This window comes from Tetrao urogallus, assembly GCF_951394365.1.
Source record: "Tetrao urogallus genome assembly, chromosome: 2".
In the NCBI taxonomy this organism is placed as follows: Eukaryota; Metazoa; Chordata; class Aves; order Galliformes; family Phasianidae; genus Tetrao; species Tetrao urogallus.
In genome coordinates, this window is record NC_136814.1 from 33,061,760 (window position 1) to 33,086,580 (window position 24,821).

The following is a 24,821-nucleotide window of genomic DNA, read 5'->3' on the forward strand; positions in this document are numbered from 1 at the left end:
TCGTGCCCAATGGGGGAGCGGCGCCCGCGCGGCCTTTAGACCACGGCAGCCGAGCCGGGCCAAACCCAGTCGCGGCCGCGTCCCCCTTCTCTCCGCGTCCCCCACCCGCCGGCGCGGAGTTGGCGGCGGCAGCCTCGAGCTTCGTCCCCGCCTCCCCCCCCGGCGCGTCCCGCGGGGCGAGCGCCTGCGGCCGAGCGCGGCCCCGCGGCACCGGCCCGCGCCGCCCCGCCCGCCGCCCCCGGGCGCCCCCCTCCCGCTCGCCGCCCGTCCGCCCGCCCGGAGGCGCCGCCGGCAGCGCCGCCTCCGCCCGCCGGGCCCGGGCCGCGCCGGGGGAGGAGGGGGAGCAGCGCCGCCGCCGCGGCCGGGCCCGTCCCCCACCGGCTCCCCCGAACACCATAGGCGGCTCCGGTACCAAGATGTCCAACCGGGTGCTCTGCCGGGAGGCCAGCCACGCCGGCAGCTGGTACACTGCCTCAGGTAGCGGCGCCGGGGCGGGGGGTGGGGGCTGAATCAGCACTTTGCGCCGGGGCCGGGGAGCGCGGCGAGCCCCGCCCCGACGGCGCGGCCGGCACGTGGCGGGCGGGGGGCCGAGGCTGGCGGCGTGTCGGCGGCCCCCCCGCTCGTGTCGCCGTGTGCCCCTCCCGGCGCTGTGTCCGGGGCCGAGTGCCCCGGGGTTCCTCCTTGGGGTTTAGAGGGCGCGGAGCGTGTGCTGCAGGGGTCGGTGCCGGGCTGGGGGGTAGGAGGAGGCTTCGTTCTCTGCCTGCGGCCCGACTCGTGGCTGCTCCTCCGAAGCTCCTCTTGTGCTAGCGGTTGTACGGAGCGGGCTGTGTGCCTTTTCTAAAAGCGATATTGGTGCGAAAAGAGCAGAAGGGAGGTGGTGCGTTGGAGGGGGGGAGCTCCCCACCCTCACGTCAGAAGTCAGGAATGGCTCTGTTTCTATGCACGTGTGCATGGCGGTACCCTCTGCTGGGTTTTGGAGCTGTGTGGGAATCCCACTTGCGTTTCCACAGCTGTTACTGAAGTGACATGCAGCAGACAGTCCGCTGTTGGCCCTGGGGATAAAGACCGTTGCAGAAATGTGGGTGAGCGAGAGGTTCTTGTAGAGAACACCTGGGGTGCAGAGATAGGGGAAGGGTGCAGTCAAAGCCCTCTGTGTATTCAGAATCCTAAACTGATACTTATAAAGGACTTCTCCTGGCTGTAATGAAGAGGTTTCCTCTCTCCTTCACAAAGTAATTAATAAGGTATGAGGCAAAAAAAAAACTGGAAAGGAAGTAAAGAAATACACGGGGGAGGTGATACCGGAAGATGCAGGCTGTGAGATAAGGAGCAGGGCTGTCGGCTGTGGCTGTCTGCTTCCAGACAACAATAGAGAATGACTGTCTTCCTTTTGAGCTTCACGTTGGAGGCATAATGGCTGTGTCCATTGCACAACTGGCCTCCAACCTGTGTCTGGAGCGGACAGCTTGAATTTAGTTTTCCAGTTGTTTGGAGAGAAAGGTAGTTGCCCTCTAGCAAGCAAACAGGACTGTGTCAAAGGTATTTTTAAACGTGAGAACATCAGAATGTCAAGACTGGGTGACACCATCACATCTGTTTGTGCTTCTTGTCATTTTGTTTATTAATATGGCAGAAAATGGCTTTGTAATGTGGAATTGCTAAAGGACCTTAGCTATATCTTGTAGCTTTGATTTTGATGCTGGCTTCGTTCCAGGTTGCAAGTAAAACAATATCTACTTTTGCATCATAATTTATTCGTGAGGCATAGCTGCTGTTGGTTTTTTGGTTTTTTTGTTTGCTTTTTTTTCCCTGTGTGAATTCAGCAGGTAGTTCTGTGGGACTACATTTCTGTAGGTCTGTGTGACCAGTTTGGCCAGTAGGACTTGTCTGCAGTGGGACATCCAGAAACTCTCTGGCTGCCTGTGGCTATTAATGGCTGGGGAGGGGTTGGGTAGGGTGGCAGGCACCTCCCTGCAAGAAAACAACCAAACAAGGATATTAAAGGGAATCATGTTCTAACTAGTTGTGCTGATGGTACTTCTGACAAGTTAAATTGTAACTGCTAGTGTGTGGCTTTGGGGTTGGTGGATAATGTTGCATAGACTGCAAGTTTCGGGTGATGTTTTTACCTTTTGGGGGGGTTCTTTTATAAATGAGAGAACTTTATTAATGTTTCTTTCTGTAGAGCTGTTGTGTGCCGTTTACATAGGGTGTGTGAGGCTGCAGGATAGGGGCTACATGTTGTTTGCTGCCTGGGAACTCATTCTTGAATTCTACTTGGGGAGGGTCTATGAAAAGTGAGCAGGAAACAGATGAGGACCAAGAGGGCATTCGTTTACCATAGAATTAGAATAGCGATAGTTCTTTGCATTCCTGTGATTCTGCAGAAATCAAGTCCTTCTACCTACACCCTTTGTGCTTACCATCCAGGCCCAGAAGCGATTTGATGGGTTATATTCAACTGGTTAGCATTTAAGCTTCCCATTTCCTGAAAACTGTTCTATTTCAATAGAGCTGAGCTCCCTTGTGCAGAGCAAGCAGGTACTTTGGGAACCCTCATCTCGCTCCATAGGTAAGATGACTATTAGCCTGCTACATCTGTCCAAAAGGGGCAACAAGAAATGTGGTTCTTGAAGGACACGTTCAAAAATTGATAAGATCTGACAGTCGATGTCTGATCTGGGAAAAAGATTAAGTTAGCTGAGAAGAGGACCCTGAAAGCTGAGGGAGAAGAGGGTGAAGAACAGATCTGAAATGGAAAACAGGATTGTGGCTAAAGGATATCCTTGAAAGGATGCCCTTAAAAGGGTTTACAAGAAATACTGTTCTTTCTCATTGAAGACCAATCGTTTTTGTAGGGCAGCAATTGCTTCAGCTGAAAATAAACCCTCATTCCACTTTGTTTTCTCCAGCTATGGAATATGTACTGCTTGGGTGTTCTGCCTTGGAAAATATAAACATGCGCTACATTCTAGTGAGAATACATCACCTAATTGTGTGATGTTAATAAACTTTTCAGAGCTGTTGAGACTGGCTGCCTGATTATGCACATCTAGGCGTGCCTACACATTAGTGTGTCATATCTAGCTGTAAGTAAACAACTTCGTTGTTGAGAGAGGGAGGGTGATGTCACAGGCAGAAAGCACTGCAACTTCTACTTGTCAATGAAGCTGGGGGATGCTTCATGGTGGTGGTAGTGCTTAACTTCCAAAGTACTCTACATCCATACCGTGCTATTGTAAAAGAACACTTAAAAAGCAACTTCCTTAATAAATTTCTGCAGTTGAGTTCTGGGTGATGATAATTATGATAGAATATCACATATCTTCTAGAATTCTTGGTGTAGGGAAGTTCATGTTTGTCCCACATCAGTCTGAGTAGTATATTAATAAACTTTAGATGTGGACTTGTAGAGCATTTGTCTAATGAGATGTGTTTGGTCAGACAGCTAAGAACAATGTTCTTCCTTCAACTTAGCAGCAGCTCTGAAAAAGGGAAGCTCTGCAAGTAAGCTTTGAAAACGTACTGCTGTGACCAATGCTAAGAGTAGGCTACTGATCTAAGTAACTTTTTTGTCACTTCCAGACTTCTATCTGTATGTTGTTGTTGTTTTTTTTACTGAAAGTCTGAAATAGTATGTGACATGCCATTGCTTCTCTGGCCTAGCAACCTGATGTATGGTGGCTGCTAAAACTGCTTGCGAAAATAAGATACAGGCATACTAATGTAGACAAAATGATGAACCTGTTGCTCTGCTCTAACAGATGCATGTATATTTCTGAAGTATTATCATTCTGTGGTGAAAAATTGTACACTGATTTATTTTTGGAAGAAAATCCTGCTGGGTTAATTCAATTGCTTAGCATTCAGATCTCTTGAGAAATTGATTTTGACCAGCAGGGAAAAGGAGAAGATTAGGGACAACATGAAACAAAAATCACATAATTTTCCATGGCTTGAAACGCAGGACAGATGCTTTCCTAGATAGAATCATAGAGTGGCTTATGTTGGAAAGGATCTCAAGGGTTGTCAGGTTCCAACACCTACCCAAAGCAGCATTGTCAACCACTGGATCAAGTACTAGATAGGTTGCACAGGGCCCCAGCCAACCTGGCCAGTTCTGTGGGACATTGATCCATGCATGCCTGAAATGAGAATAAATATTATTTTTTGTGTATCCAGTTATCTTTCCTTCTTATGTTATGTGTAGCATGCCATTACAGGTGAGATGTCACACGGGGTACTTAACACACTTCATTTACTGGCAGCCAGCCTGCCTTGTCTGGCTCCTGGAAGTGCTGATCGAATACTACAGCACTCCTTAATAGAGTATGTGATAAGTCCTCTTGTCTCAACCTTTCTCCAGTCAGTAGCATCCTGATACAATTGAAACACAAAGGACGTGAGTAAGTTGTTCCAAATCACGTGAGCAAAATCAAATTGACCATGTAGATGACAATACTGCATGAGTTGAAATTTGTCCTGTAAAATGGGTTTGTCATCATGTTAGGTATGCTTTATTTCTGTTCTCTGTGACTAAGCCTTGTGATCAGAAGTATGGCTCTGGTAGCCTGTACCAAATCCTTTGACCTTAATTTCTGTATGCTTTTTAATGCAAATGTAAGTTGGCATAGTAATCACTGCATTGACTTGAAAGGCCATTGCAGTCCTGAGTTACTTTGTGTGATGAGCCAAGTAAATAGTCTATCTCTGCATAGATATTTGAGTGAGGGGTAGAACCTTATGGTTGTCTTGTGTTCATTTCTTATCAATATCAGAAAAAAGTGCGTACATCAGTTACAGCCATTTCTACTCAGCGACTGTCTTCTCGAATGAGTGTCAGGTCTTTGCCAGGCCTTCTGCATGCATTCTGAAGACAAATGTGGCTGCTGGGGTGCCTCCCACTGACTTCTGGAGCCACGGCATCCTGCCTTCACTCAGCACAGAGCCGCTGCTCAGTGCTTTGCTGAGCCTGAGTGTCTGTGGTGGTAGAAGGGGCCAGAAGTGAATGATGCGAGTGGCTTTGTGAACTGTTAGACTGTAAATGCAGGTATGGGAGGGGGCTAAGGGAGTTGGTTGCTGTTTCATCCAAGTTTTTTGGAAGTCCATAATCTGGTGTGCCAGGAAGCCTGGTGTGCTCCCATAATTTGGAGTAACTCACCAAGGCGCATTCATAAACATAATGCAGAAGTAATGCATGTAAGCATCACCATGTTGTTTGTCTGGGGTAAGTGCAGTGGATCCGGGAGAAAAAGAAAACATGAGGGACAGTGAAAGGAGAGGAAATAGTGACCTGATGCTGCTGTACACAGCTCTTTTCACTAATAATGTCTGCAAGATAATTAATTACTGGCCACAAAGTCTTACTGTTGTGACATTAGCTGGCACATTTCAGATGCAGCCAAGCACAACTGTTCTTACCTTAAAATCTGTGAACAACTAGTTGTATTATCTCAAGAATTCAGTATTTGCTTTGCGAGGTTAAAGACTGCATGTAATGTTTCTCCCCTTTTGATCTTCTTTCTTAGAAATTTTATGGGAAAAGTGGATGCGTTGTTGTGTTCCATGATTAATTAGTAAGAGACCCAGCATTAATGTGCAGACTTCACTATTCAACGTTGTGCAGTGCAAAAGTATACTGAAGTAATTTTAAATATGCTTCCCTGGCTATTGTTTCTAGCTGGATCACTTAAACACAGTTGAAGTCAAGGCACTCCAAGTAAAGAAAGTAAAGAAAGTAAAGCTTCACCTTTTATGGTGCAAATAAAATTGAAAAAGAGCTTTATGTTTGGTGTGCTCCTAAAACAGTCCTGCAAGTATCACCTTGTGAATACTTACACAAATTCTGATTACGTTTAGCACCTAAGTGTTTCACATTAGAGTCTAAATCACTTTCTTGGAGCTACAGAACAGAAGGTCGTTTGTTTTGTCTCTGAATGGCCTAGCTGGGGAGGATTGCATAAAGTAGGTGCGTGTTGGCTGATGTTCTTAATGGATGTAGACAGTGTTTGATTATTTATTTCCCAATAGCTTTCGGTGAAGCAAATTAGAACTGGTAGAATACAGGAAAGCTGGCACGTGCCCGTGGGAACTGCCACCAAAGCAGATTTCAGTGTTGTGGCTTCAGTTTTATTTTCCCTCATTCAAACATTACCTGCTGTTTTATGTTCATCTTGCAGTGTGTAAAGTAGGAATTTATGTATCGTAAGTATAATCTTCATTTGTATTTTAATGTTTTCTTTTGCAGTCCTGCAATTCACCTAAGTAAATTTCTGCCTTGCTCTTACGCTGATTTCAGTGTTTCATCAGTATTCAGTATTGGAAAAGTCTATATCACAGCAGCAGAGAATGTGCTTATCAACACAAGCCTTTGAAAGCCATTTCCTATTCCTGACAAATTCCAGTCTTTGTCAGTACAAAGACTGTTTTTTATTCAAGAATTTGGCGTTTGCCGTTTGAAATAAGCACTTTTTTTTTGAGTGGGACCTGTAGTTTTTAAAACAACTGTTACATTTCTGCAGTTGTTACTAAGAAGAGAAACTAGTCAGTCTTCTGCCACGTTCCAAACTGAAGTCTGCCTGACAGTTGGATTGGTTTAGACTCCCATTCGAAGACGCAGGCATAGGAGTTCCTCCAGTTTATCACGGAACTGCTTTGTGGTAGCCCCCAAGGTTTCACTGTTACTGACCTCGGTTCTTCTAACCTGACACAAGACTAGAGACTTAACAAGTATATCTGCTGTAGAATGTATTAGAATTACTTCTGTAGACTTTCCCATCTATAGGTAAAGATAACGAGAAGATCTAAGGAGTAAGGTGCAGTGAAGAAGAGGTTTGGTTCCTGTAGAACAGCGCATGGCTAGATGGGCAAAAGCTGAAAGTAGAAGCGTAAAAGCTGGGGACAGGGTCTGCATTTCCTCATAGTACGTATGCAGTAATTAGCCATGTTCTCAGAACAAATCATGTTATAAACAGTGTTACTGTCACTGTGCTCCACCACTACTTGTACTGCTGCACCTGCTATATATGCATGACTGAGAGATCAGACAGGTGTCCCATGTACTGCTCAGAATTTTGATTGAGCCTTATGCTCTGCCAATGAGAGTGACACCCACTGTAAGGGAGACTTCAAATCACCGGCCTGAAAAGAGAGGTTTTGCACTGGTAATGGTGGTGGCTGTGTCCAGAGCAAGCTTCCAATATATTCTGCTGGCCGTGGCATATGAGCGCTTCAGTCTCATCCAGCAATGTAAGGTTGGCTATGTGGAACATGTGTTGCTTTGCTGCAGCTTACAAAGCCTGCACTGTGAACAGTCTAAATAGGAGTGATGAACCAAAGTGTGTGAGTGCTGCATGTTTGACACATGAGGTAACACCATTTAACCATTATTAACCATTATTTTAATGGAATGATTCCTTTTTGCTCACTGCTTTGGATGATGTTGATTGTAAAAATAAGTGCAGCTTCTAGGCAGGAAACTTGGACCAACTGTGTCTGTAGCTATCTCTGTACATCTGTCTGCTGGAGACTTGGTCTGTACTCACAATTATTCTTAGTTGGTGGAATTTCTGCCAGTTTGCTAAACAAAACAGGATGTGAAATATCCATAGATAATGTCAGCATTCTTTAGTTGCATACTTATATTTATACCTTATTTCAGAGGATTGAAATCCTGTCATAATATTACTCGTTTCAGTGAAGCTCATGGTTTTTGCTTAATCTTTCTTCAGTCAAGGACAGGTCTCATCTTGCAGTATTAATGCTGAAGCATGCTGACTGTTCATAGAATTCAGCAGGCTTTCTGAGGCCTTAAAAAAAAAAAAAACTGTTGCTCTATCTGCCAGCTTTCCCAGGCTGGGCTTTCTACCTGGGACTGAAGAGACAGGAACCCCTCTTCTTTCCCACCCCTGCAGCACAAGGTTAGACAGGCAACACTGTCAGCTGAAGAGTTGACTGTTTCACTTATCTGGGGACTATTTGCAAAAGCTTTTTTCTATTTTAACTCACGTTCACATATGAAGAAAACTTACAGTGCTATTCGTCTCCTATTATATCATCCCATATGGCAGAACATACCTACTGTGATAATGTGGGTTTATTTATATTGTATATATTCATTTCAAATATTTTGACTTTAGCCTTAAGCGCTGTCATGTTTGATAAACTGAAAGAAAAACCTCTCTGAACGCTTTAAGTTGATGCTAACAGTAGCTTTCTGTCCCTGGGTAATGTGCTAACAAGGAAATTACCGTGCTAGAATATCCCCCTTAAAATATTTGTAAGAACAGGGAGCTGCAGGTAATCCTGTCAGTAATGCGAGTTCTCTTGGGGGTACTGAGGTTTATTTGGGTTTTGTTTTACTAAAAGGTTGGATGGGTATGTGTGGGGGGGTTTCTTGTTTGTTTGTTTTTTTTCATTTTCCTTTGCATGCTTCCTTTGGAAAAGGATTTGATTACTTACATTTTCTAATGCAAGTAATTTCAAAAAGATGTATTAGTTGATAGGGAAACTTGCATTAGGTTTGAGTTAATGATCTCCAAAGTCACCATTAAAGGGGGGAGAAAAGGCTGAAAGAAAACCTGTTACTCCATCCTTGAGTAAACACTGATAGAAGTTCCATCCCTTGGGTTACACAGACTTGTTAGTGATTTTATTGCCTGTAGAAAGAGAAGTCTGTACCAGCAGACCGAGCAAACAGGACACCTTACTTCACTATGCTGTAAGAGCAGAAATTTTGGTTTTGGTCCCCTCTGAACAATCATATGGAATGTTAGAAAACTACAAAAAATTCTGCACCTTGTGTTCAAACTGTCCAGTGAGTTACCTGATTTGTCTTAATGAAAGATAAATCGTCTTAACTGCCTTCTTAATCAAAAATAGCTGCTGGAGAAGGAATGAAAGAAGGCCAAACACATTGGCTGGGGGTGAGTCCAAGTCTATCTCAGGCTGCCTGTAAGCTCCTGGCACTTCTGCTATAGAGTTGCACCGAGTCCTTTTTGGAGAGAAGGGTGAAGCTGGGGCTGATTCATGGGTTGGTTAAGACTCTGGTTAGGAGATGTTTCAAGGAGTTCTTTCCTAAAGAGCTTTTTTTAGAAAGTTCTTGCACATGTTTTGGGAGAATTAAGGAAAAAAAACTTTGTGGTTTTTTTTTAATTTTAAAAGTGTGCAGTAGAAGCAGCAGAACTAAATTGGTATGTGGGTATTTTAGACAGATTCATTGCTTTATAAGGTTACAGCATTGCAGCATGCCACTTATGCCACATTAAAGGTGTAGGCTGCATCTGAGGCCCTGGAGGTGATTGTAGATTGAGGGAAAGGAGTTGCAGTAAGTGTTCAGCTTCTACATGTAAGAAAATGGGAATCTTTACAACCACAGAGAAAGTCCTTTCCCCTCCTACCATCCCCTTCTACAAAAGCTGGCATATTGGCAATGTTTTGTGTAGCTGTATGCTGCTCTTGAGAGGGGATGAGATCTGGTCTGTGAAATATGTAGCTAAGTTTATGTCGAGAAGTATATGTACTTGTAGTGTATGATTGGAAGCTGCTGTGGAGTTAGTACTAGCATTTATTTTAAGCTGTCTTCTTTACAGTTCTTCCAGCTTACAACATGCTTTACGTGCTTTGTATTCTATCGTATTACTGTTGGCCATCAATATGTATAGGGCACACCATCTTCCAATATTGTTTTTTCTTGGCATATGTTGTCTTATTACTACTAAATTCTGTGAATACAATTACTGGAAGAATAAATAATCTACTGAGCTCCCTTTTGAGATCAGTGGCCATGCTTTCTAATGATGTGCATCTATCCAGGCAGCATGTGGATGTAGAATAAATTGACTTCAAGGACTGGGAGTTTGGAACTTCTCTAGTGCAAACTTGAACATTACAGGCATGTTGGTTTTTACACTTCCTTTTTCTGGACTGAGACACAGGCCTTGAAGTTTAAGATTATTTTAATTATTGATTATGGAGGTGTTATTTATATATATATGGTTGGGTTTTTTTTGTTTTTTTTTTTTAATGGCTTCAGTATTTCCTTGTATGTTCATAGGACCCCAGCTGAATGCACAACTAGAAGGCTGGCTTTCTCAAGTACAGTCCACAAAGAGACCTGCTAGAGCCATTATTGCACCGTAAGTTTGAAGTCTATTTTTGGTGTATATAATATTTGGTTTGCTAAATACATACTTATTCTGAGTGATTTTTGAAAACTGGGAAAATCTTGACTATAGCTGAAAGGAATGTCATGTGGATGTTTTTTTTTTCCAGATAATATTTAGAAAATGAAGCGGAAGTAGCATAAATCCACGATCATCTTAGTATATGGTCAGTTTTGTTTTGCAGATGGATTGAAGTAATAATCTTTTCCTTGTGATCCACTAAGATAAGAGATGGGGTGGTAGCCTAAGATGACTCTTTCAATGCAGTTATAGCACTGAACAGCCATGCGTACATTTATTTTTGAAGTCAGCGAAGAGAAAACAACTTTGCAAAGCTAAAACTGCACTGAAACATTTTCCAGCAGTCAAAAATGGTTTGCTTTTGTTGGGTGGTTTTTTGTTTTTTTGGGTTTTTTTTTTTTTTTGGTGTGTTTTATTTGTTTTGGTCTACAGGAGAAACAAGCATCATTTAAGTTATTTAGGTAGAACTAAATTTAATGACAATAGTGAAGGCATACATGTAAGAAAGGTATGCTGATTATTCCAATTCCTTGTGAGTAGGAAGGAAATTCTAGAAAATGCACCTTAATTCACTTCCTGTATTTCCTGTTGGATCATAGTGTTAACGTAATGTTAGAAGTATTTCATAATAGTATTGAATCAATGGAAGAAATTGTCCCCAGTCTGCCATGCTCTTTTCTTGCAGGAATATCTGGAGAAAGACTTTCTAGCTGCAGCTTAGATAACGTGAATTCTTTCTCCAGACCCGCTGGAGATACTTCTGTGGCCTTGCTGAACTGTTTCTTTCACCTATGCCTTTGTTTTGACATCTCTAATGTAGAATATGGCTAATAAAATTTTTGTGAAGGACAGAAAAACTCGTGTCAGATGGAACCTTTTGAAGGCTCTGTTAACCTGGCTGATTCACTCTGTCTCCCTTTTCTCTGCCTAGTCTACAGTAGTGTACCCTTTTGAAGTAAAATCCAGGGGTCATTTTGAGGATAACCTGCTCCAGATACTATCTATGTATATACATATGCTGCATTCCACTCCCTTCCTTGTGCCCACTTATTCTGTTGCTGAGGATGGTGTTCATCATTGACCTAATATTTTTATTCTCCTTGCTGTTGTAACACAGTCTGCTTTTGCCAGATTCTTCTACTGTCCTCCATATTGAGTTATACGTATCTGGTTAGGAAGACTTCCTCCAACATTGTATTATTTCCATATCTTATGGCTGCACTCTCAGCATTACTGTGAGCTTCTGACAGTATGCAGTTATACAGTGGATTTACTGTATCTTTTATAAATAATGAAAGGTGCTTTGATTAAGGAGGCCTACTTCATGTTTACTGCTAGCTCTTTTACAAATACATCATGCATGCATTCAGTATTGGAATAGTGCTCTTCAGCTGTTCCATGAGATGGTTTGGGGATTATTCTTGCTATTTCTAGTTTCTAGGGGATAAAGATGCTAATATTTAATAGCAATATAAATATTGTGTGTTTTACAAAAATGTTAAACATAGTTAATACTGTTTAACTTGATTTACAGCCATGCAGGTTATACCTATTGTGGATCTTGTGCAGCCCATGCTTACAAGCAAGTAGATCCTAATATTACGTAAGTATTAAACTCTTTTTTAGAAATCTTACAGTGAGGTCTATGCAGTACTTCTTGCTCTCCTTGTATTTTTGGGTTTGGGTTTTTTTTTTTTTTTTTTGTCTTTCATACATTCATTTTCTACTCTTTAAACCTCACGGTGCTCAAATTGTTTGAATCTTAGAAAAAAAAATAGTGTGATATTGTTGAGGAAGAACATGTAAAGCAGTATTTTCAAAAATGTGGAGATTTATTGGCAGCTACATTTCTAGTAGGGAGATGCTAAAGGTGTTCTTTCAACAAATAATAATTTAAAATTTGCTTTACTACTCAATGTTCCATTGCTTTTCTAAGAGCCTGAGCTATTTTGTATCTTACTGGTCACAGGGTATCTTTGTTTCCATTTTATTTTTTTGTGGGAGATTTTGTTTTCTTTTAAGTATACTGAAGTATTTGATCACAATTCTGCATTGGTTTTTCAGTGCAGGGTTATGGGCTGAATGCTGCCAGGATTCTCTTCTGCTGTGGAGAAGAAGTAACCATTGCATGTATATAATATTTGAAGTCAGTGAAAGTTACTTGTTGTAATAGTTTTAAATGGATTTGTGTTACTAATGGCACAGGCTTAGAAATAAAACCCCCAAATTAAAAAACAAACAAACAAAAAAAAAAAACAAACAAACAAAAAACAAACAAACAAACAAAAAAAAACACCAACAAACTACCCCCACTGTAGTCTGTGTCTTCATCTAAAAATATGAAGAGATTTTATTTTAGTAAAAAATATAGTTCTTGCCTATTTTGACAGCAACATTTGTTCGATGAGAATTTTAAAGTATCTCCAATGTTCACTCACTGTGTGGATCTTGTAATGCCAGTCTAAAAACTGGCTCTATCAATTGCTTATGAGATAAATGTCATACTCCCAAAGACAATGTTAGCATGCACTCTAAACTATTGTAAACAAAGTAAAGATAACTTAGTGTGCCAGAGAACTGGTTTCTCTAAAACTAATTCAAGTTGCATTCCCCAGGTTCAGTGATACAGTGAGTTAATTGAACTTTCTGGATCACTTACTGTTTTATTGCATGGGATGTCTAGAATTCACTAGAGTGTAATTAATCTTTCAACTGAACTATTGCACGTTTAGATTTTTTGGTTTGTATGAGCTCTGTAAACAGGTACAGCGTTTTAGTATTGCTCTTATTTCACATGTAAGAAAGAAGAAATGAAAATCTTTTGATGTCTCCACCACTTTAGTTCAGTGCAGAAATATCATGTGATCCTGATTCCGAACAGCTGAATTTCCTGTAGATTTTTCTGAAGTTCTGTGGCAGGAGAGCTCCTAATAGTAAAGCAAGAGCCAGGAACTGATGACTTCATGAAATATCTTGATGATGGGTGGAAGAATATCAGGGCAATGTCAGCTGAAGCTATAAGTATGTAGATCCAAATCCCTGTTTTTAATGCAACAATTGGACAAATACGCCATTTGAGATTAGCTTAAAGTGGAATTTGGTAAAGCGTGAAGTAAAGGCTCATCAAGTAAACCATTGAACAGCTCTGAATAGATGATAAATCTATAATCCTCATTTGAGAGTGCATACCTGTAATCGTTGACTGTGTATAACTGAAGGTTGAGTTAGATTTTTCAATTCATTCCTTGGACCAAAGGGCTATCATGTATAATTCTGCCTTCAGATGACTCCAGTCAGTTGCTAGGTGATTAGTGTTGGTATATAATCTGTTTAAAAGGTTTAAAGCTACATGAAGCATTACTGCACTGGTCTTATGATTGTTTCTGAGTAACTGAGTGAGGTTGGATCAAGGATTGATCCGTGGTCTGATTCATAATAGAATAAAACTCTGCTGTTAACCACCAGGTAACTGCTGAAAGTATCACTTCATACGTCAGCCTTTTTATTGAACTTGTCACTCGAAACCAAGTCTCTGTACAATTGCTGTTGTCTAAATTCTGGGCCTTTTTTGTTGATCGTTGTAGCCGAAAAATTTTCATTCTTGGGCCTTCCCATCACGTGCCCCTTTCCCGATGTGCACTTTCCAGTGTGGACATTTATAGAACGCCTCTGTACGATCTCCGAATTGACCAAAAGAGTAAGTGTGTGATAAGGCTTACTTGCTGTTGACTGCTGGGGCTTTAGAATTAGCTGTGACAGTGCAGTGCTGAGGACCCTTGTGGTGCTGGGCACATCATTGCTTTTGTGTGGCATACAAATGTGAAACTTTTTACTCCAATGAAAGCTAACTTCTTGATGATCCTGGTGGTTGCAGGCACTAATATAGTAAGATCATTGCCTTTTGCTCCTGCGTGTGAACAATTCTCAGTCTTTATTTAAATAATCTTTATCAGTATGAGTTTGTGCTTCTTGACAAATCTTAAAAAGCAATCACAAAATTAACAAGTGTTGCATTAAATTAATAGCCCCTCCACACGCGTGCTCCAGCATTCTCTGAAGTATCCTATCTGCAAAAAACACAGTGCTTTAGTTGGCTTGAGTGTATTTCTGATAAAAGAACAAAAAACTACCTTTATTTGGATGCTCTATTGCATGTGACTGTTATTTTTTACACTGGTGCGGTGCCTACAGGACTTAGTGTTAGTCCATGAAAGACTGGTCTTTGACAGTAAGTTTAAAGATGCAGTGAAGATGGCTGTGATATTCTGAGTTGTGTATGTTTCAAAGTATATCTAAACTATACAGTATCTAATTAGCAATCTAGTGGTATTTAGCCAATTTTATGTTGCTATCTCATTATCACTGATTAACCAAGCTAGTTCAGGCTTCCTGTGTGGTGCCTGCAAAAACTTCCTTAGGTGCCAAATATTTCAGGTTTTGCATTTCTGTAATGGAGGATGAGGCAGTGCTCTACATCAGGTGACCCACCAGGTAGAGTTTTCAAATGCAGAGATCACTGTTTGCATACCACCAAGTTTGCTTAGGAGAATGAAAATTAACTTATAGGGGTGGGTTACTTAATCAGATTTTGCTTTCTCTAGACCTCATAATTCAGTAGCTGTAGTAGTAATATATCCAGCAATGGCTCAGCTGGTCAACTTTAAAAAAAAAAAAAAAAAAAAAAAAAAAAAAAAATGATGGTGTAGTTTAGGAAAATCAGAGTTGAAAGTCTAGGCAGTGCATGTATATTTCTTATGTTCTACTGTGCTATGAAGCTTCATTATTAGATCTTGTACCATAACTGAAAATCTCAATACTAACAAGGTGACTTGATTTAACACGCCTTTATTCTGTGAATTAAATAGTTTATGACTTGAACATAACTTCAATCTTAAATTGATGTAGAAATCAAATGCTTTATGTTGACAGCTCTTGGAGACAAGTAATTTGATTTACTAGGCTTATTTCTGATAATGGTGCACTATATTTTGCTTTATTGTTTGTGTGTGGGGAAGAATGATATAAATATTTTTGATTCATTTCAGTTTATGGAGAACTGTGGAAGACCGGAATGTTTGAGCGAATGTCTTTACAGACAGATGAAGATGAACACAGTATTGAAATGCATTTGCCTTATACTGCTAAAGCCATGGAAAGGTACTAGGGTTAATTACTTCTCATACAAGAGGTCCATGATGTGCATTAAAATGCAGTTGAGACATTTAAAGTACAGAAGGAAGAGGTAATATTCTTCGTAGGGGTTTTCCTACCATAGTTCCCCATCTTTCAATGAAAACCTTGGGGAGGAGGGGTCAGAGACAAGTATTATTTGCTTGGAAAAATAGTCTACATTTGGACAGTACTTGTACACAGAGATTTTCTTTTTGTTCATTGGTTTCAATGTGTCTTTTCATTTTCTTAGTGTTTCCATTTTGCAGCAAAAATGCTGTTTTGGGGAGGGGTTTATATTCTGAAACTGAAGTGGTTTCAGGTTTTAAAGCAACTTAGGAGTGTGATCCTTATCACGTGTACTATAGCTCTAAAACATCCTTTTAAAACATTCTGCAAATTGTTAGCAAGTCCTAAAACACCTTCAGATGTCATTTAAATTACAGCCTTTTTTCTTTTGCTTACAAGCCATAAGGATGAGTTTACTATTATTCCTGTGTTGGTCGGAGCACTGAGTGAGGCAAAAGAGCAGGAATTTGGAAAACTCTTCAGTAAATACCTAGCTGATCCTAGTAACCTCTTTGTGGTTTCTTCTGACTTTTGCCATTGGGGTAAGTTTCACATCTCTCCATGATAGCAGTATGATCAATATTTTGTATTTACTTCTTAAAAAATGTCTTTCATGAAACACAATTTGACATTTCAACTTTTGGTAAATGTATATTTGAAACTTAAAAAAAAAAAAAAAAAAAAAGTTGGAGCAATAGACAAAAATGAAGTGATAGTATATTTTTCAGTGTAGCAAAGAAGTGGTGAAGAAATACGAGTTTATAAATATCTTTTCACTTGCAATGAAATATCTGAAGTTTCTTCCTTTTTTTTTTTTTTTTTTTTTACTCTTAAACATCTCAAAGGATATTGCAAAACTAACTAGTTTACAATTCACTGGACATGACAACATCCCTTTGGAAATAAGTTTTGTGTATTTTATTGCTGGGTAAGTTAGCAAATGGAATACTTATGCCAACTCAGCAGAGTTATCCCTGTTCATGGTGGCAGAACTAGATAGATTCCAGAAGCCTTGACATCTGTCATTCTGCTTTAATGCTTTGTTTTCCCTTTACTGTAACAATTGCTGGAAAGGGGAACTGCTTCACAAAGATGTTTTATGTTACACAGCAGACCTTCTTCCCTTTTATTCATGGTCATCTTCAGTCACCTTATATAACCAAGTTCATGTTTTACTCATCTTTGAACTGTGGAATAGGTGGAGCTGTAGAAGAGTGACCTGTGTTCAGCTGTGGCCAATGAGCCATCTAGAACTGTTTAATTGGATTATCATGAGCTTTTTCTTGTAACCTTATTTACAGTGGATATTATTGTGTGAGCAGTAGTAGCTTGACTCCAGGGTTGACCTTTTGTCTGAAGAGGAATAGCAAAAAGAAATGTTACTTTACATGTAAACTTATAGAAATTGAGTCCAAGGCATTAACAGGCCACTACTAAGTGATACTGCAGTGTCAGTTCTACAGAGCAGGTTTGGTTTTGGTTTTGGTTGTTTTTTTTTTTTTTTTCAAGTACAGCTGCCCTTCTCTTAAGTTCTTTTGCTTGGCTTCTGGGCTGCTTCTGTGGTAGCCCTAAAATTTTCTCAGTGCAGCTAAAAGGTGTAAAGCAAATGAAGAGTACTACTTACAGATATTACAGTTTCAATTAATTTGTAAGTACTAGGGAGTGTTTTAGCTACAAATTTTCCCTTTTTTATTTTATACATGATTTTTGTTTCAAGGTCAGAGGTTCCGTTACAGTTACTATGATGAATCCCAAGGAGAAATTTATAGATCCATTGAGCACCTAGATAAAATGGTAAGTTTTCAGATTTGGTGGAACTAACAAGTTTCTCCTGTACTTTACATTACTTTGAACACGTCGGAAACTTCTCTAACAAAGTGTTACAGGTTGGCTGTTTTATTGTATGTATACGTTTCCTTTGCTTACCAGAGAAAGAACTTAACTGTGTTTTTTTTTTTTACTAATATCTTCTGTTTTACTGAGTGTGCACGGTACATTGTGGGTGTAATCTAATAAGCATATTTTATGAGAATACATGCATGTTTACCTACTTACAGTTTCCCCCAGTGAATTCCTGTCCATGCACCTTCTTATGCCTATGAAAAACAGCAAAAATTATTAAATATTGTGGTAGTACAGACTTGATAGCTGCATATTGAAACAGCTTTGTGATCTTCATGATTGTATTAAAGGTTTCAGCATCATCCGTTATGAAGAGGAAAGGCTGTAGGGGATTGTGCTCTTGAGGTAAACACAAGTCCCTGTTTCTTGGGGGAGCAGTCTTACCTCTCTTCTATTCTGTAACGGTTGATTGGGGAAAAATGCTAGACCATACTATGTTCTAGGTTTGGCAAATGGTTGGAATGTACGTGAAATACACAAGAGACTGTAATACCAATTTTGTTACATTTTTACATGTATGTACATGTTTACAATGTAACAATTTTGTTACATTTACATTTTCTTTGCAATCATAGGAGCCAAATATTTCCTTTTAAATAGGAAAAAAAAAAAAATGTGTTAACCCTCAAAATAATATTTAACTCACAGAGTAGAAGTAATTTTCCTGGGAACACAGCTTCAGAATTCAACTAAAAATATTGGATCGTTTCTGCGACTTCTGTAAATCTTTTGGAAGAGGCAGCTATTGTTATTTAAGGAGCATTTATTCATTATCTCTTTTCCTCCTGTCTGAAATGAGTAAAATAAGAAATATGTTGGAGAGAGCTCTGGAGTTTTTTTCTTTGTGTATCCATATTGACATCTTTGGTTTTCGCCAATCATTGCTGGAATAGAAGCAGTAAATTTGCCTTCACTCAATGCCATTTTTACTAATTCCTATTGTCAGTTGAGAGGTTTCTCTGTGTAGAGTCCCAGCACTTGCAGCTCTGCATATTTTTGTAGGAGAAAAAGTGCGTTAGCAAACATAGTTTCCTCTTGCTTGTTTCTGTGAAGAAGGCTGGACTGTGGAATTTAATTACTTTTGATGAATATGCTGCTTTGGGCTGTTTCTTTTTGTAGTTATTCAGCCAAAAAGAAATGACATTTTTGAAGCTCTGGTGAAATTGTTGTCTACTGTACACAGTGTAGTGACTTGAAAAGTACTGTCTTCGTCTTAATTCTAACTGGAAAACTAACCATGCTTTGTGGCAGTATGCTTTCTTGCCTGTTGGTTCATATCGTGCATATGTGAAACATAATTCCATTGTAAGACTCCATGTTCTAACTTGATACAGAGCGATGTTTTTAGTGATTTTAGGGAATTTCTTTCTAGCAAGAGGACATTAAGCACAGCGCCACGAAGATTTGCCTGTTATATTCTTCCAGCTTTTTGGATGACTCTATTCAATTTCATATGCCCCATTCAGTTCCTTTTTTGTTTGTTTGTTTATCTCAAGTATTGAATTTTTTAATGTCACTTGGTGTGCTACAGAGACTACGGTTATAACTTCTGGGCCTCTCCATAGAGAAAATAGCATAAAGTTAGAGACAAAGCTGTTTTAAAACCAGAGGAGATGTTACCCTTTGTGATTGCTGATCCAATAAAATTATTGCTAGCTAAGGGCAATAATTTACAATTATTTACTAGCCAGCAAAGCAGCAGACTTTTCCAGACTTTGTAAGCAGGAAAGTATTCTGTGTTGAGATAAAAATGACTTTTCTTTAGAAATAGCCTTATGGAAGAACTGTGATCTTAGTTGGACTTCGTCTTAGGTATATGTGTGTGACTTTTTCCTAGCTAGTGTATAAACAACCCTCACCATTCCAGGCACTAGAGCTTTCCCAACCTCTTAATCACTGTGAGAAATTTCATTTACTGTGGTTCTGTTAAAGACTTGAGACTCGAGCATAGAAGATACAGAGTTGTAAATATTGCTGGGCAAATGTCAGTTTCTCCACAGCAACTCTTAATGTGCCCCTTCTGTTGCCTTGCAGTGTGATCACTGACAGGGGCACCACACCTCCTCTTTAACAGGGGTACCTTCAGGGAGAAGCCTCAAATGGACAGTTGTAATTAAGCAGCGGATGTACAGCACTGTCTTTGTATGTTATAACCTGGTACTTGCCTGCTTCTTAAATAAGAGCAGAGGAATATTCTGCAGTGCATCATTGAAGAGTAATTATTCTTTGGTTGTGGCTGACCAGAGATTTCAGACTACGCATTCCAACCTTCTTTGCCAGGTTGCTCACTTTGTATCTATTTGTGAAGCCTTGAATCTCACTTGAGTCAGCAGGATTCTGTTCCTCTGAATACTGGAAGGGGAGCTGTTCAGGAGCAGCCAGCTGTCTTTGTGGAAAAGCAGTGCACAGCATGGCTGGCTTTTGAGGTGGTTTTTACCGACCACTCCGGTGTGCTAGTACCTTCCAGAGAGCTCCAACCTGAGAAGTCTTTTTAGCTTAGGTGTAATGCAAGACTATGACTTCCTGCCTGACTGCCTGCCTCTTCAGTCTCTGCTGTGCCCAGCCATTAATTTTTATGTTGATCTCCTAGTCTGGGTGACTCTGGTGTACAAGGCGAGCTGGACTGACTAGTGTTGAGACCAAGTTTCTGCTTCCCTAAGTGTGATAATGGTGGTTAAGTGTGTTTAATTACATTGTATACACCATGCTAGGTAATTGTAGATGCCATTTATCATGCCTGGTTAACTGATATATGCTGTAATATCTATGTGATAACCTGTAAAGCTTTGTGATAGTTCACATTTTTGTCATATATTTTTAATTCAGCTGAGCTGAGTTTAGAACAGTTATTCCAAATGCTGAAAGTTTCTGACTAGCTTCATACTTATTTCTAGAACAAACAAAGCACCACCTGATGGAAGTATTTCTTTTGTTCCTCAAAGTCATTTTAGATGAAGAGCCAAGCTTGGTTCTGCCACAGTTCTTAAATTTGGAAGTTTGGAATGTCCAGTGGTGCTGAATGCTGATAGGATAGTGGTTACTGCCAATCTCCAACGGATTGTATCAACTCAGCAACGTATGGAGCTCTGTTAATATTTGCTGGGATGAACTGTGTAGCTCTAAATGCTTGCAGAGCTGATTTGTGCATGGAAATAAGCTTATGAGGCATTCTTATAAATCCTCATTCATTCACTTGAGACATGCTCAAATGCCCGTGCACAGTATGTTCTAGTGATTTATGGCTATAAAGTGAGCTTCTTAGGCGAGCAGCCTTTCTTTTAAAGTCATGAAATGGTTCGTTAATGGATGAAATATGTTCTTCTGAGCTCATTCAGTATCTGGTTCTGCTATCTTTAGTATATTCACATGTACAATTCAGCAATAAATGCATGATTTGAGTACGTGCTTCTTAAACTTCTTAGAAATGCAGCAGTATCCGTAATCATTGCTACTTAGAGAGGAGCTGCCTTTGTTTTTGGCGTTCATTTAAGTTCTGTAGATCTAGAGTGTGAGTAACAGCTGATTACCAGCCAGGGGTCTGAACACCTTCTCTGTGACACTAGAAGAACTGGGCTCTTGCCAGCAGTTAGTCAGTATAGCTTGGTTTTATTTTTCTGTAAAGTTAATCTTTTTATGAAATCATCTTATGTCTGTTTTTAATTAAAATTACACGTAAGTGATGGTTATGGTTGCTGTCTTCTAATCCTCCCCTGATGCTCGTGGGAATCTCCAGCTCCTTCGTTCTCGGCTGAGATCCAGTCTGAATAATTAGTATATCTGCCAGATCAGCCAACACCCTTACGGAGTATTAAAGAGGTTTCACTCCTGACGTGGAGACTTCAGACAGACTTCTTCCTGCATCATGATTTCTGCTTTTATCACTTATGCTTCACAAAATCAGGGGAAGTGGTTGGGAAACAGAAACAGAAGAAATCTTTGGAGAAATTATCTCTGTTCTTCCTATTTAATGTAGCTTTCTAACATAAAATTCCCATTGTTCCCATGCAAAGTGTATGCTTTTCTTCTGGTCTCTGAGAAAAACCTTCCTGCTTCTTCAGCTGCAATTAAGAAGCACAGCTATGTGTCCTACTGATTAGTAAGTGTCTGGGGCTCATTGGCCTGGTGAACAGAATTAATAATTTTCAGAGGGAGGAAAAGCAGCAGAAGATGGACACTGGTGTAGCCAAACAAAACTGTGGTGAAACCCAGACAGCAGCGGTGTTTGACCTGCTTTGAACTGTTTTCATCATGTATGATTCGCTGTTTGGCGATAGGAAAAGAGTAGGTTGTGTGTGTAGTTGCAAGATTCCATTTGCTTTTGAGAATGCCAATATTTGCACACGTGGGAGGTTTTGTTTTCCTTGCAAGTGTTAGCTTTCCTATAGACCCCATGTCATCGTGGGTCTCATTGTGGTTGGAAAGGAATGTATTAATGTGATGGCCCTGTGGAATATGGAAGCATGGTCTCCTGGCTCTTAGGGTGCTGTGGTGTCCCAACTTGCCAGTGCTTTAGACGTATTCTGGATCTGATTTTTATGCTCTAAGCAGATGGCACTCCTGTGCCCAGATCAACTGCCTTGTTTGTGTGCTTGATATGTTTAGGAAACATCAGTCTGTGTGCTTGATTTGCACACGTATAATTTGTCTAGAGCTTTTTGACATCCAGAAGTCCCAGGGAAGTGCTCTGTCTTAGAAGATTTAACAGAGAAAACAGATGGAGGAGAAACTTGTTCCTGCTTTGCTTTTTTAGTAACTGTGCCTGCTTATTGCAGTACAAAATCATATGAAAGCAGGGATCCTTGGAGGTGGGACTCAACTAGTCTACGAGAGGAGACTTTTAATGTGAACTTCATTGATACCTGTAAGGAGAGTATCACAGATCATTGGGTCATTGACAGATTTGGAAGAGTTCCTGCCTTTGTAATTTAAGGGCTGGTGGCAAGAAGGCTGCAAGCTAGACCCTCACATGCTGAGACGCCCTCAATAGAAAGTAGAGCACCTGAGGAGTAAAAATCCTCTGTGTTCATAAGTAGGTGATTACACAGATACCTGCTTATGAATGTGTAAAATAATCATTGCTGTCAATTCTTTTTCAGGGTATGAACATTATAGAGCAGCTAGATCCTGTATCTTTTAGCAATTACTTGAAGAAATACCATAATACAATATGTGGAAGACATCCTATTGGCGTATTATTAAATGTAAGTAACTTCTGATCTATTAAGATGTGTAACGTTTAGCAACATGTTTGCATTTGTTTTACACGTAATATTGCTGAAGTATTCCTTAGCTCTAAAATGGCAAGTCCTGAATTAATTTGATTTTTCCAAGCATTCTCAATTCGGTCTCTAATTTCCTTGTCTTGCTCGTAGACAAATATTCTTACAAAGCCTGAGGCTTTCAGTTGCCTGAGGGAGATGAGGTACTATGATCCTTTTGAATTTCAATGAAAGTTATTCACTTTCTCTTGGCACTTTAAAATAAAATCCATCTCTGTGAAGAAGTATGTTCTTATTCTTCTGAGTCAGTACTTACAAATGCACTTTATGTGTATATTCTTCTTCAGTACTGCATTTAGCTAGCTATTGTGAATGCCTTGTGATGTGTGACAACATTGTTTGCAAATATGATGCAAAGGCACTTCTGTAAGAATGAGTGCAGTGCACCGTTAACTCATAAATTTATGGCAATTAGAGTTCAGCCTAACTGGTATTTTATACTTCTTTGCTTTGATGCAGTGCAGGCATAAACCTGCCTTAACTTATTAGTTTAAATGGGTCACAGCTGCTTTACTGATGGAGTGCTGTGGATTTATCATAATGCTTGAGTGAATCTCGCTGTATTTTTTTTTAATACAATTTAAATCTAAAATATAAGGCATGCTAACATTTTTACAAGGGGAAGATATAATTCCCTGGAAATGTCGTCTGTGTAGAACATCTAGAAGAGCCTTTTAAAGTGCGGTCTATAGAAGTTCATATGAACAACATCAATACTTGGAGATGCGAGTATAAAAATTCAGTATTATGGCTTAACTGCAGAAATATTTAACTCAGCCTCAAATAATGATGAGTTTTGCAATGGGACTGGGCTAAACTCTGTTAGCTTGCTTTTGCCAGTTGTCACAAAATGTATTTCAGGTGTTTTCTTTTTCTTCAATGGAAAAAATACTAAAAACTGTTAATTTTTTTTTTTGTATTTCTGTATAAATTCCTCATAGAGGTGTAAGTGGTTTGCAAAGGATCTATTTTGAAAGGTTGTTTGGTATTGCTGTATAGAGCTGCATGGATGTATGTAGTACACTGGGGGGCAAAGAGCCCTCAAGGGGCTGGGGAAAGAACTGAGGTCTGATCCTTTTTTTTTTTTTTTTTTTTTTTTTTTTTTTTTTTTTTTTTTTTCCTTCCTCTCTCCAGGCTATCAATGAGCTCCAGAAGAATGGAATGAATATGAGCTTTTCATTTTTGAATTACGCTCAATCAAGCCAGTGTCGAAACTGGCAAGACAGCTCAGTGAGTTACGCAGCTGGAGCACTTATGGTTCACTGAACTGCTGAATGCTCAGGGATGGCACCTGCACACATTCTGTATACGGGGTCCCAGCCTAGCCCTTACAAAGATACAGTCCCTGGTCTTTGGGTATACTGAAACCTCAAACTAATAGAACTTCTTTTCTAGTAGGTGTAGTCCTTCCTTAGTTTCAACTCATTTAAAAATGCTTTCTTGTTTAGGACGATGGAAGGAAGAGTGGTATCAAAACATTGTGTGATTTTTAGGAAAGATAATAGCTGTGAAGGCATGGGTGGCAGACAGTCCTTACAAATGCGACATGTAAAGCATTTACCATATCCTAAATTTGCACTCTTTGCAGACCTGTGCACATGTACTCAGCTTTCAGAATAGTTTTGCAAGTTGTAAATGGGGAAAAAAAGGAGTGGAAGCTTTTTAATAAAAGGAAAAAAGGAAAACAACGCATTTATAAATGATCCTGTATTAGAATATAATAAAACTCCAGTATAGTCAGTTACTACCCGTGATGTACAACAGATATCTTCTATTTTAGTTGCTAATAAAGGGCTACACAAACCAAAATAGTCTGATTTAAACTTATTGCTTTGTGTTCTGTATGTGGCTGCTTGTCATTAACATCCTTTATCCTCAGTTCTTTGCTTGAAATTCAGCCATTCTGTAAAATACTTTAGAATTACTTTAGTAATATATATAATAGTATATAGTAATATATATAAAATACTTCAGTATTTTATATTCAACATTTGTTATGCTTATTTCATTTACAGATTTTTTTATCTTAAATCTGCACTGAGTTCAGCTGTGCAAAAGAATTTTTAAAAACTTGTGTGTTTTAATTGTTTTACAGAATTGTAAGAGATCTTTTAATATGTGATACAAATTTGTATCAGAAATGCTTTTAATGACTTCTTTTCTTGGTTTGGTTATCATAGGGGGATGAATGCAGTATTTTTATTTTAAGTGACTTAAA

The 24,821-nt window shown here is 39.7% G+C and overlaps 1 protein-coding gene across 3 annotated transcripts; it reads left to right on the forward strand.

Annotated features, from left to right (window-relative positions):
- Positions 1–416: 416 nt before the first annotated feature.
- Positions 417–23,869, forward strand: MEMO1 (mediator of cell motility 1; the record flags this gene model as incomplete). Of its 3 annotated transcripts, XM_079532612.1 has the most annotated exons (9): positions 417–477; positions 10,055–10,136; positions 11,719–11,787; positions 13,769–13,881; positions 15,230–15,341; positions 15,822–15,964; positions 17,140–17,216; positions 22,421–22,525; positions 23,738–23,869. In XM_079532612.1, the coding sequence occupies 9 exons, from the start codon at positions 417–419 to the stop codon at positions 23,867–23,869; spliced, it is 894 nt and encodes a 297-aa protein (XP_079388738.1). The 3 variants fall into 3 exon arrangements, with proteins under 3 accessions (XP_079388738.1, XP_079388739.1, XP_079388740.1); XM_079532613.1 differs by lacking the exon at positions 11,719–11,787; XM_079532614.1 differs by lacking the exons at positions 11,719–11,787; positions 13,769–13,881; positions 15,230–15,341.
- Positions 23,870–24,821: the final 952 nt, after the last annotated feature.